This window comes from Myodes glareolus, chromosome 4, assembly GCF_982192425.1.
Source record: "Myodes glareolus chromosome 4, mMyoGla1.1, whole genome shotgun sequence".
Classification (NCBI taxonomy): Eukaryota; Metazoa; Chordata; class Mammalia; order Rodentia; family Cricetidae; genus Myodes; species Myodes glareolus.
In genome coordinates, this window is record NC_142029.1 from 29,489,430 (window position 1) to 29,505,793 (window position 16,364).

The 16,364-nt window shown below is 41.5% G+C and overlaps 1 protein-coding gene across 15 annotated transcripts in view; it reads right to left on the reverse strand.

Annotated features, from left to right (window-relative positions):
* The window catches only part of Rnf111 (ring finger protein 111), a 78,132-nt gene that overhangs the window by 40,221 nt on the left and 21,547 nt on the right, over positions 1 to 16,364 (reverse strand). For 13 of the 15 annotated variants that reach the window (XM_085689300.2, XM_085689297.2, XM_085689299.2 and 10 more), the window contains one exon: positions 1,358 to 2,247. In XM_085689300.2, the coding sequence (XP_085545426.2) occupies positions 1,358 to 2,228 (871 nt within the window). In that variant the 5' untranslated portion in view covers positions 2,229 to 2,247. Of the gene's footprint in view, positions 1 to 1,357; positions 2,248 to 8,679; positions 8,882 to 16,364 lie in introns of all 15 variants that reach the window. The other 2 variants (XM_085689295.2, XM_087905356.1) reach the window with 1 other exon arrangement.

The window sequence follows — 16,364 nt, forward strand, 5'->3', positions numbered from 1 at the left end:
CGCCAAAAAAACCTTTCAAGATCTCCCAATTTCCTAATTTCAAGAAGTTAACCTTAGTTCCAATCTTAGTTCTGACTTACCAGTTCAAATGTTAGTACAACAGCTTTTTAAATTATCAGGATTGTTTGCACACAAGAGCAAACACCACATACTCACCTCCAGGGTGGTACGTACACAAGTTTATTTTACTTAAATATAGTTTTTCTATGCATGTGCTTGAGAGAAAGGAGGTGGGGTCGAATGGGAGAACACATGGCACACATGGAAATGATCACGCACTCTACTAGCACTGTCAGGATTAAAGTGAGCCCTACCACTCTAGGTACACACTTGTTTAGAACATGTTAAGGACCAGGGTTCAAGCCCCAAAACGTAAAAACTAAATAACAAAACCACTCAAACATTTCAACTTATTTTTATTTTGTTCCTTGGGGTCAGGCTCTTACTGGATAAGCCCAGAGTGTTCTGGAACTCACAAAGATTCACCTGCCTCTGCCTCCCTAGCATTGGGATTGAAGGTGTGTACTCCAAGAACCACTAACTTGAAAAGTTAGTATGGTGGCACATTATTGGCTTTGAAATCCTAGCACAGAGAAGCTAAAGCACAAAGATCAAGAATATCAAGGACACCCACAACAAGTAGGCAGTCTCAAAAAGAAAAACAGTAAACAAGAACACAGTAAATGAAAAGTAAGATTAAGCAGACTTGTATAGTAATTATAAATGTTCTTAATAGGATTGAACATAGGGGAAATAATAGTTACCTATAAAAAAAGAGATCACAAAAGTAAAACATATTAAAAGAGTAATAAAAAAAACATGGCCATAAGTCAACTCATTTGAAAGTTAACCTTGCTGGGTGTGGTGGCTAGAAAAGCTGAGACAAGTGACTTCAAGGTCAGCCTGGTCTACAACACAAGTTCCAGGACAGCCAGGGCTACACAGAGAAAGCCCTGTCTTGAAGAAAAAAAAAAAAAAGAATAAAGTTAATCTAATTATGAGACAGGCATTGGGACTCTCATCTATAATCCCAGTTCTCTAGACAATGGTCTACATAGTGAGTTCCATGCCAGACAGGACTACACAGTAAAATCCTGTCTCAATCATCACCAGCATCATTGTTACTGTCATCAAGTTATAAATAAAATAGTTACTTAAAAAAAAAACAATTTACAAACATACAAAAATTAATTGACTTAATTTTTGTCACGAGAAATTATTTAAGCATCCTGGAATTAGTCACAGTTTAACAGTTGATTATTTATACTGTGTAAGGATAAAAGCTAAGAGAACTTGTTTGAGAACATGGTTCAAGTGCAATGGCACAGCACTGACTGTACTGCTCCAGCCTCCTCACCTGAGGGGGCAGCGGAGTTGCTGGGGTTCTCACTGGCAGATGCACACAGGTCCTCTTCTCCATCCGTTGAGGAACTAGAAGAAGAGTCGCTGCTGAGGTCGTTCTCACTGGAGCTACTGGAGCTGGGGAGGAGCGCATACTTCCTCTGGGCCAGCACCTCCCGCTTCTTCCTCTGCACCAGCAGCCTCTCCTTCTGTTTCTGTGTCCTTTGAGAGGAGCTGCTCTTCACTAGTCTCTTTCTGCATGGGAGTCTCCTCAGTGCACTACCATGAAAACAAGGTCTTTTCATCAACAAGCCTGACACAGACTCTGCCTCAGTCCGAGGCCACTTTTGGGACCGTGCACTGTGACTTCTGCTTTTAGCACTCAGAACAGGCTGGGAATGTCTCACTGAGACTTCTTTGTCCTCATCTGAAGTCACAGTATCAGAGTCCCCAAAATGGAGACTAGATGAGGGAGAAGACAGACATTCACTGAAGGAAGAGTCATTATCTTCATCACTTGGTGTCTCTAGATGTTGCCTCAGCCCTATAATTCCCTGATTTTCCTTGACACAATTCTGTACATATGAGGGCCCAGCCTGTTGGCTTTTGCGCTTTTTCCTCACAACACCACTTTTTTCTTGCTCTTGCTGGTTGCCATTCATGTCCTTCTCTTGTTTTGAATCATCACATAGGTGAGAGAATTCATTCCCCACTTTGCTGTTAATCATCTCCACTTCTGCAGGGAAGCTCTTGCTGGCCCCTAAGGGCTGTGGGTGCAGAAGGACCCCCTTCAGACTCTCCTGTGTTGTGGGCACATCAGGAGTCCCACTCTTCATAGCCACTTTTAGGGTGTAGAACTCGTTATATTCAGGAGTCCATTGAGACATGGGAAACTTTAAGGAAGGCCTAGGAGACACAAGCCAGACATTGAAAGGACTCAGTATGTATGTGCTACAGAAGTAACTAAAGCTTACAGCAGCCACATGACTAAGCTAAGTCAGCCACTTAACTTTCTCACCGAACACTCTTTTAGTACCTCTGCTTCTAGCCCTACTTTCAAAAACAGTTAACTAGCATATACTATCAACAACTTATAGTAACCAAATGGGCCTTGTAATAGTCCCGCTAGCTTTCACAATATAGTACATTTGGTCAAAATCAAACACTTCCTTTCAGCTTATTTCACTAAACTAGAGAAGAGAATTAGATTCAAAAGACTGCCATCTGTGTTGCCAGCAGTGCCGCCACTGGGTACAGTCAAAGGAAACCATTCTGCTGAAGTCACACCAGCGTTCACTACAACATCGACCTCAGTAGCCAAATGAGACAGACGAAGAAAATATAGTAGATACACAATGGAATGCCATTCATCCACCAAAAAAAAAAAAATGAAATCCTTTCATCTGTAATAACCTGTACAAAATTATAAATCATTACATTGAGTGAAATAAGGAAGGCTGAAAAGCAATTTCTACATGACATGTGATTCACATGTGAGATCGAAAAAACTTAATCTCCTGGAAGCTGAGAGCAGAATGAAAGTTACCAAAGACTAGAGAATGGGGTGAAGAGGTGAGGTAAGGGATGGCTGATCAACAAGTACTAGTCACAGCTATATACAAATAACAACTTTTGGTGATAGTGTGCAATAAGAGATTCCAGATGATCCTATACTGTGTGTTTCAAACAGCTAGAGAAGATTTTAAAAACTATACCCTAAAGAAAGATGTCTGTGGAGGTACATATGCTAACCTGACTGAAATATCACACTGTGAACAAACTTATCAAAACATCACACGGTACTGAAAAATATCTACAATGTTTTAGCATCATTTAAACTAAATTTAGGGAGGCTACACTCCTGTGGATTTATAGGTAGTCAATGGTTCCTGGGGGAAGGGAAGGCATTTTCTTCTCTGGTCTAGACACTGATAAACTGCCCATGCTCCTGTAAATAATCCCCCTTACTCATGTTGCTGTTAGCAACTCATAACGAAACTCTAGTTCACCATCACCAACAAAGATGTAAAAGTAAAGGAGGAACAACTTGGGAAGATGAAAGGGATCAATGGGAGGGGAGCAGGAAAGACACTAGATGTGAATATGATCAAAATACAATATATACAAGGATAAAAATGTCATAACAAAAGCCATCTTGTAGATAATTGATAATGCCAGTAAAAACTTAAAATTTCAATGTAATTTAAATTCTAAGAAAAAATATAAAGTCATCAAATCACAATACTTTGGAGGTTGAAGCAGGAGTATTGCAACAATGAATACAAAGTCAGTCACAACAAAACTCTTTTTCAAGAGACCCCCCCCCACCCCAGCTCAACACCCAGCCTCAACTGAAAAAGAATTCCAAAGACTAGTCACCTGGTGTTGTGAAATACTGCCTTCAAGGCATAACATGGTTATTACCCTCTTCAACTGTCAGCAAATCTGAGTGCCAGAAGGCTATACAAGATTGGGTCATTAACTTTCCCTCATCAAAGGAAAGGGACTCATGAGGCCCACCTCTTCCCAAGAGTTTACAGAAAACCACTGTTAAAACAGAGGTTGAGTCACCCCACCCCAGGATTTGCAGGGTGGAGTGACTTCCCCAAGAGCTGACAGGAAATAGCTGCTGCTGGGAGACAGACTGCTTCTGCAGTGTAGCCACTTGCGCACCTAAGAAACCCAGTTAAACATTGGCTCACCAAGCCACAGCTCAATTGGTTTTTCTATCGCTGGTGCCATTTGGGATGAGTAGACATTCGTTCATTTATCTTCAGAAAAGTTCATGCCTTCCCTTTGATATTAACACGTTAAAATTGTTTTTAATAAATACTTCCTGTACATTTAGATGGTTTTAAAAATTAAATAGTTAATAGAAACACAGCTTCTCTCTCCTATGACTCTATCCTTTTTCTAATGAGAACCTAATTCCAACAGAAAATTGACACAACTAGTACTTTGCAAACCTTGAGCAAGGACTAGAAGAGGGCACCAGATCTCATTACAGATGGCTGTGAGCCACCACGTGGTTTCTGGGAATTGAACTCAGGACCTCTGTAAAAACAGACAGGGTGGGGGCTGGGAGATGGCTCAGAAGTTAAGAGCACTGGCTGCTCTTCCAAAGGACCCAAGTTCAATTCCCAGCAACTAGATGGTGACTCACAGTTATCATTTAGTGAAATCTGATGTCCTCTTCTGAAATTGCTCTGTAGACCAGGCTGGCCTTGAACTTGCTGCCTACATCTGCTTCCAGTACTGGGATTAAAGGAGTGAGCCACCATTACTGGCAAATTTTATTTTATTTTAGGGTCTCAGGTACTTACCACAGACTGGCCACAATCTCATGATGTATACAAGAAGAACCCTAAACTTCCACCTCCCAAATTCCCAAAGTCACCATACCTGGTTTAAGCATCAGTGCCTGGGGTCAAACCCAGGCTCTGAGGACAAAAGACAAGTACTCTATCAATTGAGCACATCCCAGCCCTAAAGATACAGTTTTACATAGCTATTAGAAAAAGATTTTTAAAGTCATAAGAGATCTGATATTTCTCTATAAAAATTCTAGAAATAACCAGAAAATGAACTAGATACACTAATGCTTTTTTTTTCCCTTTTCCCCCAAGACAGGGTTTCTCTGTAGCTTTGGAGCCTGTCTTGTAGACCAATCTGGCCTTGATCTCACAGAGATCCCCCTCTCTCTGCCTTCCAAGTACTGGGATTAAAGGTGTGCACCACCACCAAATGGCTAATGCTTTTAAATATGGTTTTTATACGAGTGAAAAAAGTTGTGTTCCAAGGATACTGCTTACGTGGAGTGATATTTGAAATTTTTAACCCTCTTCTAAACTCAAGCAGTTACTTTAGATTTTGCCAGTTTGAGTATATTAAATCAATTGCCTGACAGACCCACTCTTACTATCCAATGCTGTTACTACCACTGATGACACTTGGAGACAGCTGCTCACTTAGCTGTCCCCAGACATCAAAACTGTAATTAGCAAGTAACATATTTCCCCAAAGATATCACTGTTATTCCTTTTGATCTCTGGTCCCTTTAAGAGACAAGCCACGCCCACTCCCAGCGACTTCTGACTTCTCATCACCATCTTGGTCTCTTTCTGTTTCCTCTCCTGGCATATGTACACATGTTTTCTGTCTTTTCTCTCTCTCTTTCTCTTTGTCTTTCTCTCTCTCTCCTTTAAGTAATAAATGTTCAGCTTTATGTCTATTTACTATGTCTTGTAAGCCTTTTATCCCTGCCTGCTCACCCACCCACTTGGATGACTCTCCCGGCTGCATGGCAGTACCAGCCCGTCTGGGATGAGCCACTGCTCTGCCACTCGCCGTGGGGAATCTGCACCACTCTGGCAGCATTTTTTAAGGAATATTATTTGGTGCCATGAATTTGACAGATTCGCCTGCCCCAGGGTCGGGGTCCCAGCTTCAGGCTCTGTCTGGGACTCTGAGCTCCAACTTCCAGGTCAGAATGGGGGGGGGGGGCACCAAGGACCTTCTCGAATCGACCCACGTGTTTCATCTGCCTGGCCATGGCTCCTACAAACAACACCAGCTTCTAATCGTGAGTTTCCCCATTTCGGCCAGTTTAACCACCCCTTTTGACCCGGGAATTGACGGCTGAGCTCACGTTTCTGGGGTCGGGGGAACTTCCCCCAACTGCAGGCCTTCAGGGCCTGGGGTTCCTTTGCTAGCATTCAATTACAGCTTGCATCCTCTGTTAAGCCCGTGCCTGGGACGGCTTGGGCTAGCCAGCCCCCAGCACACCCACGGCTAGAGGCCTGGGGTCTCCAGTTCTTACTCTTTCTCTTTTTTTCATTTCTTTCCTTCCTTCTCGTCATTCTCACGGCTGCTATGGTGCAGCCCACAGCCGCTGCTTTCTGAGCAATTTGCCCAGAACCAGCTAGGCCCATAGCATCCCACATGTGGACTGAAGACGCCCAGCCACACTGTCCTGGATGTTCGATCCATCTGCATCTCGCCTAAACGGGGAGCCGTTCTCGCTGAAGGCTTGAGGTGCCACGGTTTTTGTGGGTTTTTCATGGCCTTGACCAGGAAAAGCAAACCGTCCCAGCCTAAATATGCCTTACTTAAAATCCTCCACATTTATCAGTCTTTCTTCAAAAATGGCCTCAATATAACTTAGGGGTAAATTGTCTGTTTGCGCGGGTCTTCACAATTCAGGCTCTGGATAGCAACTGCCCATGGCTGGCGGCCCCCAGCTTTTCCATTCCAACCGTGGCATGGTGCAGTTTTTACGGTTCCAGCCTTTTGCTCCCCTCTGCAGCTTGTGGTATGGCATGGCAGCTCAGCAACAGGGCAGATCACGCCTTTAGGTCCCTCTCCTTAAGCTTAAAATCGTTACAGCTCAAAAATTGTAACTTTTTTCCCACAACAAGTGGCCGCCACCATATTCACTGGGGTCAGGTGATTTTATCGCTATCTTGACTGAGAGCCAGGTCACGTGACCAAGCTCTCCCATTCTTATGTATGCCCTGCCTTTCCCCCCTCCTCCCTGGTGTTCACTGAAATCCTCTCATTAACTCTGATTACAGGTGTTTTGCATAGTGACGTGCTTTTGATAGGGCCCATCAAAAGCACGTACGTTGCCCAATTCCTGTTCATTCTTTCTATATATAATAATTATTCATTACATCTCATTTCAGACTACAAAAATCATAAGTCTCATATTTTAAACTGGTATGTACTTTTAACTCTCTTACAAAAATGCCTTATATTTAAAATTAAGCTATTCTCTACCATTGTCAGTTCTGCCATTAATCTTATATTACAAACAGTTTTTTCTTTCTGTCTGTCTTTTTACGAGTGTGGATCTTACCTGTTAAGAGCCAGTACAGTCAAGCTCAGACCCAACCTTCCAGACAGATTCTATACTGCAGCTATACCTAATAAACAGCCTCAACTGCTGTTTATTAGGAATAACAGATCTGGGGAATGTGATATTTAAGTATTTAATTATTTAAAAAACTTTTCATAACAAAAAGAGACAGGTTGGCTCCTAGCAGCAGCACTCTGTTTCCTCCAAGAAGACAGAAGACAAATGGGCGCAGAACAACATCCATTTGCAGTTGCAGAGCAGCGTCCTTCTGCAGTTCGCTTCGCCTGCCAAACGCTGACCATTAGACAAAACTGCCTTTCACCTAAAGTGAAGACCTCCAGACGTGGACAGAATCGCTGGAATCAACAGTCTAGCTGCTCTGGTCAAGGTAGGCCTGTCTTCCTACAGATTTCTTAGCCCACAGGGTCTTCTGGAGCCTGACAGGCCCTGCGCTAAACAGCAAAGGTCAAAAGCAACCTTCAGCGACCATGGAGGACCCAAAAGAGTAGCTCTGGGTGCCAACCAAGTAAGTTCTCCGTCATTTTTCAATCAGTAACTCAAGTAAAATCTTATCCTTCTCAAAGATCTCTGACAGTTTGATAGCTAAGAGGTTTTGCCAGGTTACCTCAACAAATAAAAAATACTTTTCATTGTACAAAAATATGTCACAGTCATTATACAATGTATATGTCTAAAACTTCTGTTTTTAAAAACCCAAGGAGTTCTTGTGAGTTCCAGGGAGCCAAATTTAAAAACCCACCGTAAACAGGTCAGATACATCTCCCTCAATTCCCTGGCCCTAAAATTTTTTTTTCTTAATTTAACTTTGCTCTTTGTTCTGCCAATACCTTAAACAGGATAAGAGACACCAGATATTTCCATGCCACAGACACCTGTCGGGAGCAGAGACCAACTATGCCAGGATGTGACCAGCGCCCAGCCTTCTCTCGCGCTCCCCCCCCAGCCAAAGACGATGCCCACAAATCAGTCGGAAGCAGTCTTGAGAATTCGCTGCCCCAATTCCTTCAAACGGTGGTGTCTAATCTCCTGCTTTTTATTATAAAAAGAATCCGGGAATATTATTCCTTTTGGACTCTGGTCCCTTTAAGAGACAAGCCACGCCCACTCCCAGCGACTTCTGACCTCTCATCACCATCTTGGTCTCTTTCTGTTTCCTCTCCTGGCGTATGCACACGTGTTTTCTGTCTTCTCTCTCTCTTTTTCTCTGTCTTTGTCTTTCTGTCTCTCTCTCCTTTAAGTAATAAATATTCAGCTTCATGTTCAGTTTCATGTCTATTTACTATGTCTTGTAAGCCTTCTATCCGCCCCCTGCTCACCCGCCCGCTTGGATGACTCTCCCCACCGCATGGCAGCACCAGCCGGTCCAGGATGAGCCACCGCTCTGCCGCTTGCCGCGGGGAATCTGCATGGCTCTGGCAGCATTTTTTAAGGAATATTAATCACTCTGAACTTTTTCTTACCTTTTCTTTCAAGACAGGGTAGTCCTAGGTGTCCTGGAACTCTGTAGACCAGGCTGACTTTCAATTGACAGAGATTCACCAGACTCTACCTCACACGTTCTGGGATTAAAGGTGTGTACCACCACCACGCAGCCACTCTGAACTCTTAACTGTATTTTCGAAGTGCTTATAATTAAGTTCTCAAGAGATTTCTGATAGAAATCTAAGAATCAAATAATACATTCAATTATGAAAAGGGTGGTAAGAACCTTCACAAATATATTAGTGAATAACTAACTTGCAACCTCTTAACAGCAAAAAAGAAATGACACCCAGAAAAACTGCTATTAAATGCAGCCTGTTTTGTTTTATGACAGGGTCTCACCATGTAGCCAAGACTGGCCCTGGACTTGCTATCTTCCTGCCTGGGGTTACAAGCATGAGTAAGCATACCCAGCTGTGTCAAATTATTTTTCTTTTGGTTAGGACAAAAAAGAGAACATAAAAACAGATCAAGGATCTTGGCAACCTCCCCTAAAAAGACAATATAGTCAAATTATAATAAAAGATTCATTTGGATCCTTTACCATGGGAATCAAGATGAAATATATAAATCAATACAGACAACTCAGAATTGCTCTAAGAGGGCAATTTTCTTTTCATTCAATCATTCATGAGTATTTGGACTGCATCTTCATCAGTGTTCAGTGTTCTACTGCTATGAAGGAATGCCATGACCACACACAGCAACTCTTATAAAGAAAAGAATTTACTTGGGGCTGGCTTACAGCTGAGAGGTTGAATCTATTATCGCCATATGGGCGGTCAGGCAAACATGGTGCTGGAGAGGTAGTGGGAAATTCTACACCTCTATCAGCAGGTAGTAAGTTAGACTCTGGGCTGGCAGAAGCACTTGAAACTACAAAGCCCACCCCTAGTCACACACTTCCTCCAACAAGGCCACACCTACTCCAACAAGGCTACAATTACTAATCCCTGTCAAGTATTGCCACTCCCTCATGACCAAGCATTCAAATCTGGAAGTCTATGGAAGTCATTCTTGTTGTTTGTTTGTTTTTCGAGACAGGGTTTCTCTGTAGTTTTGAAGTCTGCCTGGAACTAGCTCTTATAGACCAAACTGGCTTCGAACTCAGAGATCCACCTGCCTCTGCCTCCTGATTGTTGGGATTAAAGGTGTGTGCCACCACCACCCAGTTAGAAGCCATTCTTATTCAAACCACTACAGCTTTTATGTATATGTGTGTACTGCGTGTCTGCCAGATGCCTATAGAGGTCAAACAAAGGTATCAGATCTCTTGGAACTAGAGTTATGGATGGTTGTGATACACCATGTGAGTACTGGGAACTAAACCTGGGTTCTTTGCAAGAACAAGTGCTCTTAACCACTAAAGCATTCTCTCCAGACCCTAGAGTGTTGTTTTCATAGCACAGAAACAGGATAGCATCAAAAACCCTCGAGGATAAAATTACACAACACAAAAACTGCATTTGTTGAAATCACCAATTCTAGAAAGCCTACTCTGGTGAGGTTGAAGGACTCAGGAGACACTGATGAGCATAATCACATTCCAAGAGACAAAATCCACAAGAACTGCACAGCACTGACCCACAAAGAAATAACAGATGGAGAAGAGACAAATACAGGCCACAAAACACAAAGGAGATAATACTGAAAGAACTGTAAGTCAGAGCAGAGATGGAGACTGGCAAGGCTTAAAAAAGGAGCCCTATTACTTTAACGGTAAGGTAACTAAAAAGAGGATAAATGCAGGTAGCCAACAGGAAGAGACAAGACATTCTAAACCTTTAAAATTTTAAACTGAAATTTACATCATTACAGTTACATTTTCAATGGCTAATACAGTAGCACAATATGAAATAGGGATCAAAAGAGGCCTAAACTGGAGACAGAATAACAATTAAAAGGTCACTACTTCTACAAAGCAAGGACACACAAAGACAGACATGGAGACACTAGATACTAAAACACAATAATCACAAAATCCAGGATCACCACAGTTCTGTTGACCTTTGCACAGGAAGCACCTCCTGGTCATCCTAGCTGAATTAGTATGAACTACCTGGATCCCTGCTACAGAGGCCTAGTTTTCTCATTTTAATAGTCCTTTTCTATACACTCACATGAACTCCAAGAATATAAATCAGATCACATTCCATTCCTGTTGTGGGAGTAACTTCCGCTGCCTCAACCAATAGTCGCTGAAATACGAGCCCACAGTGTAGCGGGGAGCGACTTCCGCTCCGTCAGCCAATAGCTGCTGAAATACCAGCCCACTGGGGCGTGGTATATTTCTCTTTTAAAAAGAGAAGCAGATCCGGATCAGGCCCTCTTAGTTCCGGCTCTTGGTTCCGGTGCTTGCTCCTGGCTCCTGCTCCCGGCTCCTGCGACTAGGCTCCCTTCCTGACGGTTTATGGTGTATGTAAGTTTTACCCCCCAAAATAAATAACCCCTTAAAACATAACTGGTGTGGGATTGATTCGCCGATACATTCCCGCACTGGAAATCTTTCAGTGGTTTATAAATGTTCCAAAAAAAATAAAGCCACAACTCTTTCTTGAGTGACCTCACGCTCCATCTTCAGCTCCTACTAGCTTCCCTTTCAGTCACCACCACAGTCAAACTGTTCTTCTTTCTTACCTATGACAAAGCTTTCAATCTTGGTTGGGCCTTTGTTGATCTGCCCTTCACTGAGCTCTTGTGTTAAATGTCCTATCTTTGGAGTGTTTTTTTCTGGGTGTTCTATGGCAACAAGGAGTGTGTGCCTTGCAGGCTTCCAAACAAGAAAAAAGTAAATGATTAAAAGCTGCAAATCTAAAATCTAACCTTGTGTCTGCCCAGGCCATATAGGTCACCCACTGAGGTTAGATTTCCCTCTGTATGCTATAAATGTTTTATTGCCATTGATTAATGAAGAAGCTGGTTTTGGTCGATAACTTAACAGAATATAGCCAGACTAAAAGAGATATAGCAAAAGAGTAGGCGGAGTCAAAGAGAAAGCATGTAGCTACCACTAGAGATGGAGACAAACACTCTGGAACCTTGCTGGTAAGCCACAATCACATGACCATGCACAGATTAATAGAAATGAGTTAATTTAAGATATAAGAGTTAGCCAAAAATATGTTTAAGCTATTAGACAAACAGTAGTGCAAATAATATAGTTTCTATGTGGTCATTTCAGGTCTGAGCTGCCAGGAACAAACGAGCAGCCTCCAGATACAAATAGGTGCCCCAATGTGGTCAACTAAATCCATTTAAAAACTTGAGAGAGCTTGAAAAGGAATTCTAGACACACACATACAAACAAACAAACAAACAAAAAAACCCAGAGCTTAACACAGCTTTTTGTTCTGTTTGCTAGCAGAAAGCAGAGATGTGGCTCCTTTAAGGGCTTTCTGACTCAGCTTTAACAGTAAAAACTACTACACAGCCTTTAAAAAAAAAAAAGCGGCTTCCTGGTTTGCCAGCACAAAAGGCTGACTCTTTCGGGAGGTCTGGCTACAGAGCATTTACGTGGAGTTTCTGAGCAGAGTGCTACAACTTGCATGATGGCAACACAGGCCCTCTGTGACCCGACCCTGGATCTGGGGCAGAGGGAATGGCTCTGAGAGACAGTGAACATGCCCCCGCTATGATGGACTGGGTGAAGCCAACAGGAAGTGTGCAGAGTTGGTCCTAGCCATGCCCGCTTAGCATTTAAAAAAAAAAGGTTCTTATGGTCAGAAAATAATTAGATACACAATAAAGACAAATCAGATAAAAGAATATAGACAGCTAAAAAAGAAATGGCTTTTTTTTAAAAAAAAAAAAGGTAAAGTCTTTAAAGAGACAGAATACAACAGTCATAGAGTAAAAGGAAAAGAAATAAGTCACATAAAGATGGAATATATAGAGTCTGGATTATGTACATTATTGTGTTTTTTTAAAATTTTTTGTCTGTGTATAGAGAGACATTTCATTGTATCTGCTGTTTAACCAAAATATATATTTTAAAGGTATTTTGATTTCACAATTTGGGTCTAAGAATTTGTTGCTTTGGAAAAGAGGTTCTGTTTCTGTTTCCAGTGGACTCCTTCCAGACTTTCAGGGAGACCCCCTGAAAGGTCTCCATGAACCTCCAAAATTACTTCGCCCAACAAAAAGCAGGCAGTAGGAGAGAACTACGCCTAAATTCCCAAATATTGTTTATAAACGTTTATTTACATTTAAAGAGGGATAACCTAAAGAGATAAATACTTTGCATTGGTATGGATCTTGGTCTACTGATACAAATTTTAGGTCAACTTTGTTATATGCATATTTTTGCTTTTAGTATTGTGTTTGTGCCGCTCATTTAAAAAAGTAATGTATAATTAAGAAATACAGGTTAATAGTCATTTATAATAGTCAAGTTTGCAGTCATGGTAGTTAGGTTTTCTAGATATACAGTGATATATTCAGTTAGATAGATAACCTTCAAACCTTTCAAACATCTATGGATTATGGCATTTAAATTGTTTTAAGATGTTAGGACTTTTTATGACAATGAGACACATCTACTCTTGGCAGCATCAACCTACTTCAAGAGGATGATGGACATCAAAGAATTCTTCTCATGGACTTTATTAGCCATTTGGTCAAGAAACTGCTTTTGCCTGGATTGTTTGATGTTGTGTGAACTAGATATGTAGGACCCACAGAGAAAGGACTGCTGAACTTGCCTAAAGGCGAGACTGTCCTTTGGGGTTCCTGTTTCATGAAAAAGTCTGACAGACATTCTGCAGAATATAGAAGAAAGCAACTAATAGACTTTGCCATTACAAGGCAGAACAAATCTTCAAATTTCCTGCTTCATGGAAAGGTCTGACAGAAACTATGGACTTGTAGGCTGAAGATGGATGATCAAACATTACAGAATAACTTTGGGTGACTGTCCAGGCAGTGACATGTCTCTGTCAATTCTAGAGTTCTGAAAGTTGCTTACATTGTACTTCTTGTTTACTTAGGTAATATTGTATACTTCTGGAATCTTTGGAGTTGAAGAATGGTTATAATTATACTTTTCCTTAGTTATGATAAAAGATAAAGTAGATATAAATAAATTTTAAAAAGATGCTTTTGGCCAATGGCTTAACAGAATATAGCCAGGTGGGAAGAGATATAGCGAAAGAGTAGGCAGAGTCAAAGAGAAGCCATGTAGCTGCTGTTGGAGATGGAGACAGACACTATGAAACCGTGCCGGTAAGCCACAGCCATGTGACAATACACAGATTAATAGAAATGGGTTAATTTAAGATATAAGAGCTAACCAGAAACACATTTAACCTATAGGTCAAACAGTATTGCAAGTAATGTAGTTTCAGTGTCTACATTTTGGGTCTGAGCTGCCAGGAACAAATGAGCAGCCTCCCAGCCACAAACCACAGACTATTCCTCACTGAGTGCCCTGCTGAATAACTGAGAATGGCAAAGGTAGTATATAGGAAACAGAGTTTCTTCCATAGCACCCTGGCTACCTTATTGCAACTGCCTTAGACTTTGGAATCCCTGCCCAATGTCCTTCACTCAGAATCAGATTTCCACCTCAGTCTGACAGCTCTGTCTTCTCTGCCTCTCCCACCCCCAAATTTCCATACAGGTATTTCCCTAACAAAACCTATATAAGGCACAACACAAGTTATCAATAAAGTAAAACAACAACAACTCATGCAATGTGCTAGGAAATGTTCCAAATCTTATCTGACAAGGGACTGATTTCTAGGACACATAAGAACTACAATACAACAAAATCTGATGGTAAAATGGACAATCATCTTGAAAGTCATCTCTTCAAAACCAGTAAACACAGGAGAACATGCTCAATGACATTGCAAAGGGAATGCCTTTGGGATAGCAATTCCATAAACCCAGAATAACAAATGAAAGCAAGGATGTGGAGAAACTGGAACATTTGTTCACTGCTGGTGGGACTGCAGAATGGCAGCTGTGGAAAATGGTACGATGTTTGCTCAAGTATCAACATGGAACCACATAATGTAGTAATTTCACTTCTGGTAAAAATGGCTCAAGCATCTAGCAGATGACCAGATACACAACATGTTGACACATACACACAATGGAATAGCAGCAAGCCTTAAATGGGAAATCATGACACATGCTAAAATATTGTCAAACCTTAAAGGCCCAATGCTCAATCAAAACACAAGGACAAACACTGATTCCATTTACAGAAAGAACTTAGACCAGTCAAATTCACATAGAGATAGGAGAATGATAATGTGACAGGCAGGGGAAGGGAAGAATGGGAGTTTGTGTTTAATTAGCAGAGTTCTAGCTTGAGATGAAAATTTTCCAGAGAGGGAAAAGGACTGTACAACAATGAAAATGTACTTACTGTCAAATGGTTACATATGATTAAGATGAGCAACTGACAGTGGAGAGGTTAAGGCAGGCTATCACAAGTTCAGAGTTAGCTTGGACAACATGAGACACACATCTTTTGGGGAAGAAGAAGGAACAGAACAAAGCAAGCTAGACTAGGTATGGAGGCATACTTTATAATTCTAGTACCCAGAGAGAGATAGGGAAATTATAAGTTTGAGACCAGTCTGGGCTACAAAAAACAAAAACAGGGAGAGATGGCTCAGTGGTTAAGAGACTGACTGCTCTGTCAGAGGACCTAATCTCAATTCCTAGTACCCATATGGCAGCTAATTTTATGTCCAGTTCCAGGAGTAGCCAAAACCATCTTCTGGTCTTCAAATGCACTGAAACACATGGTACAGACACAAATACAGGCAAAACACCCACATACATTAAAAAAATGTTAAAAATTGTTTTCAAATAGCAGACCACACTTTCACTACTGTCAAGCTAGCAGCTTCTTGTAGTGTACTCAATAAACCTGGAAAAAAAGAAAAGAGAAAGATAAAAAGGAAAGAGTTGAGAGCCAGGCAGAGTAGCGCACGCCTTTAATCCCAGAACTCAGAAGGCAGAGGCAGGCCGATCTGTGAGTTTGTGCCAGCTGGTCTAAAATGTGAGTTTCAGGATGGCCAGACCTGTTACACAAAGAAACCCTGTCTCAAAAATCAAAAAAGGGTCTCTTTCCCACTGCTCTTCTGAAGAGACAGGTTGTTCCTTGCCTCTTCTTACTGTTTCTCTGTATTTATCTTTGCCTCTTTCCTCCCGTTTACCCTTTTCTCAATAAACTCCTACTTAAAAAACCAAAAACAAAATAACAAAAAGGAGAGTTGATTGACACATAGTAGTACTCAAATGACCTCTTTCTGCATTAATGAGAAAAGGAAAGGTATAAAAATAGCAGCTGAAGTCAGATGGTGGTGGCACATGTCTTTAATCCCCTCGGAAGGCAGAGGCAGACGGATCTTTGTGAGTTCGAGGCCAGCCTGGTCTACAAGAGCTAGTTCCAGGACAGGTTCCAAAGCTACAGAGAATCCCTTTCTCGAAAAACAAAACAAAAAAAAAAGTAGCTGAATTTCTGACGTGAATAATTAATAGCATGGTGACGCCCATCACTAAGACAGCAAGAGACAGCAAGAGAGTGTATTTCCAGTATGAGAAAAGTTTTATCAGTCAAGATTAGGTAGCAATGTACGTGACTTCTTAAATATTCACCATTGTGCTATATTCAGTCTTGGGGTTCTGGGTCTAAGGAAGATATTTA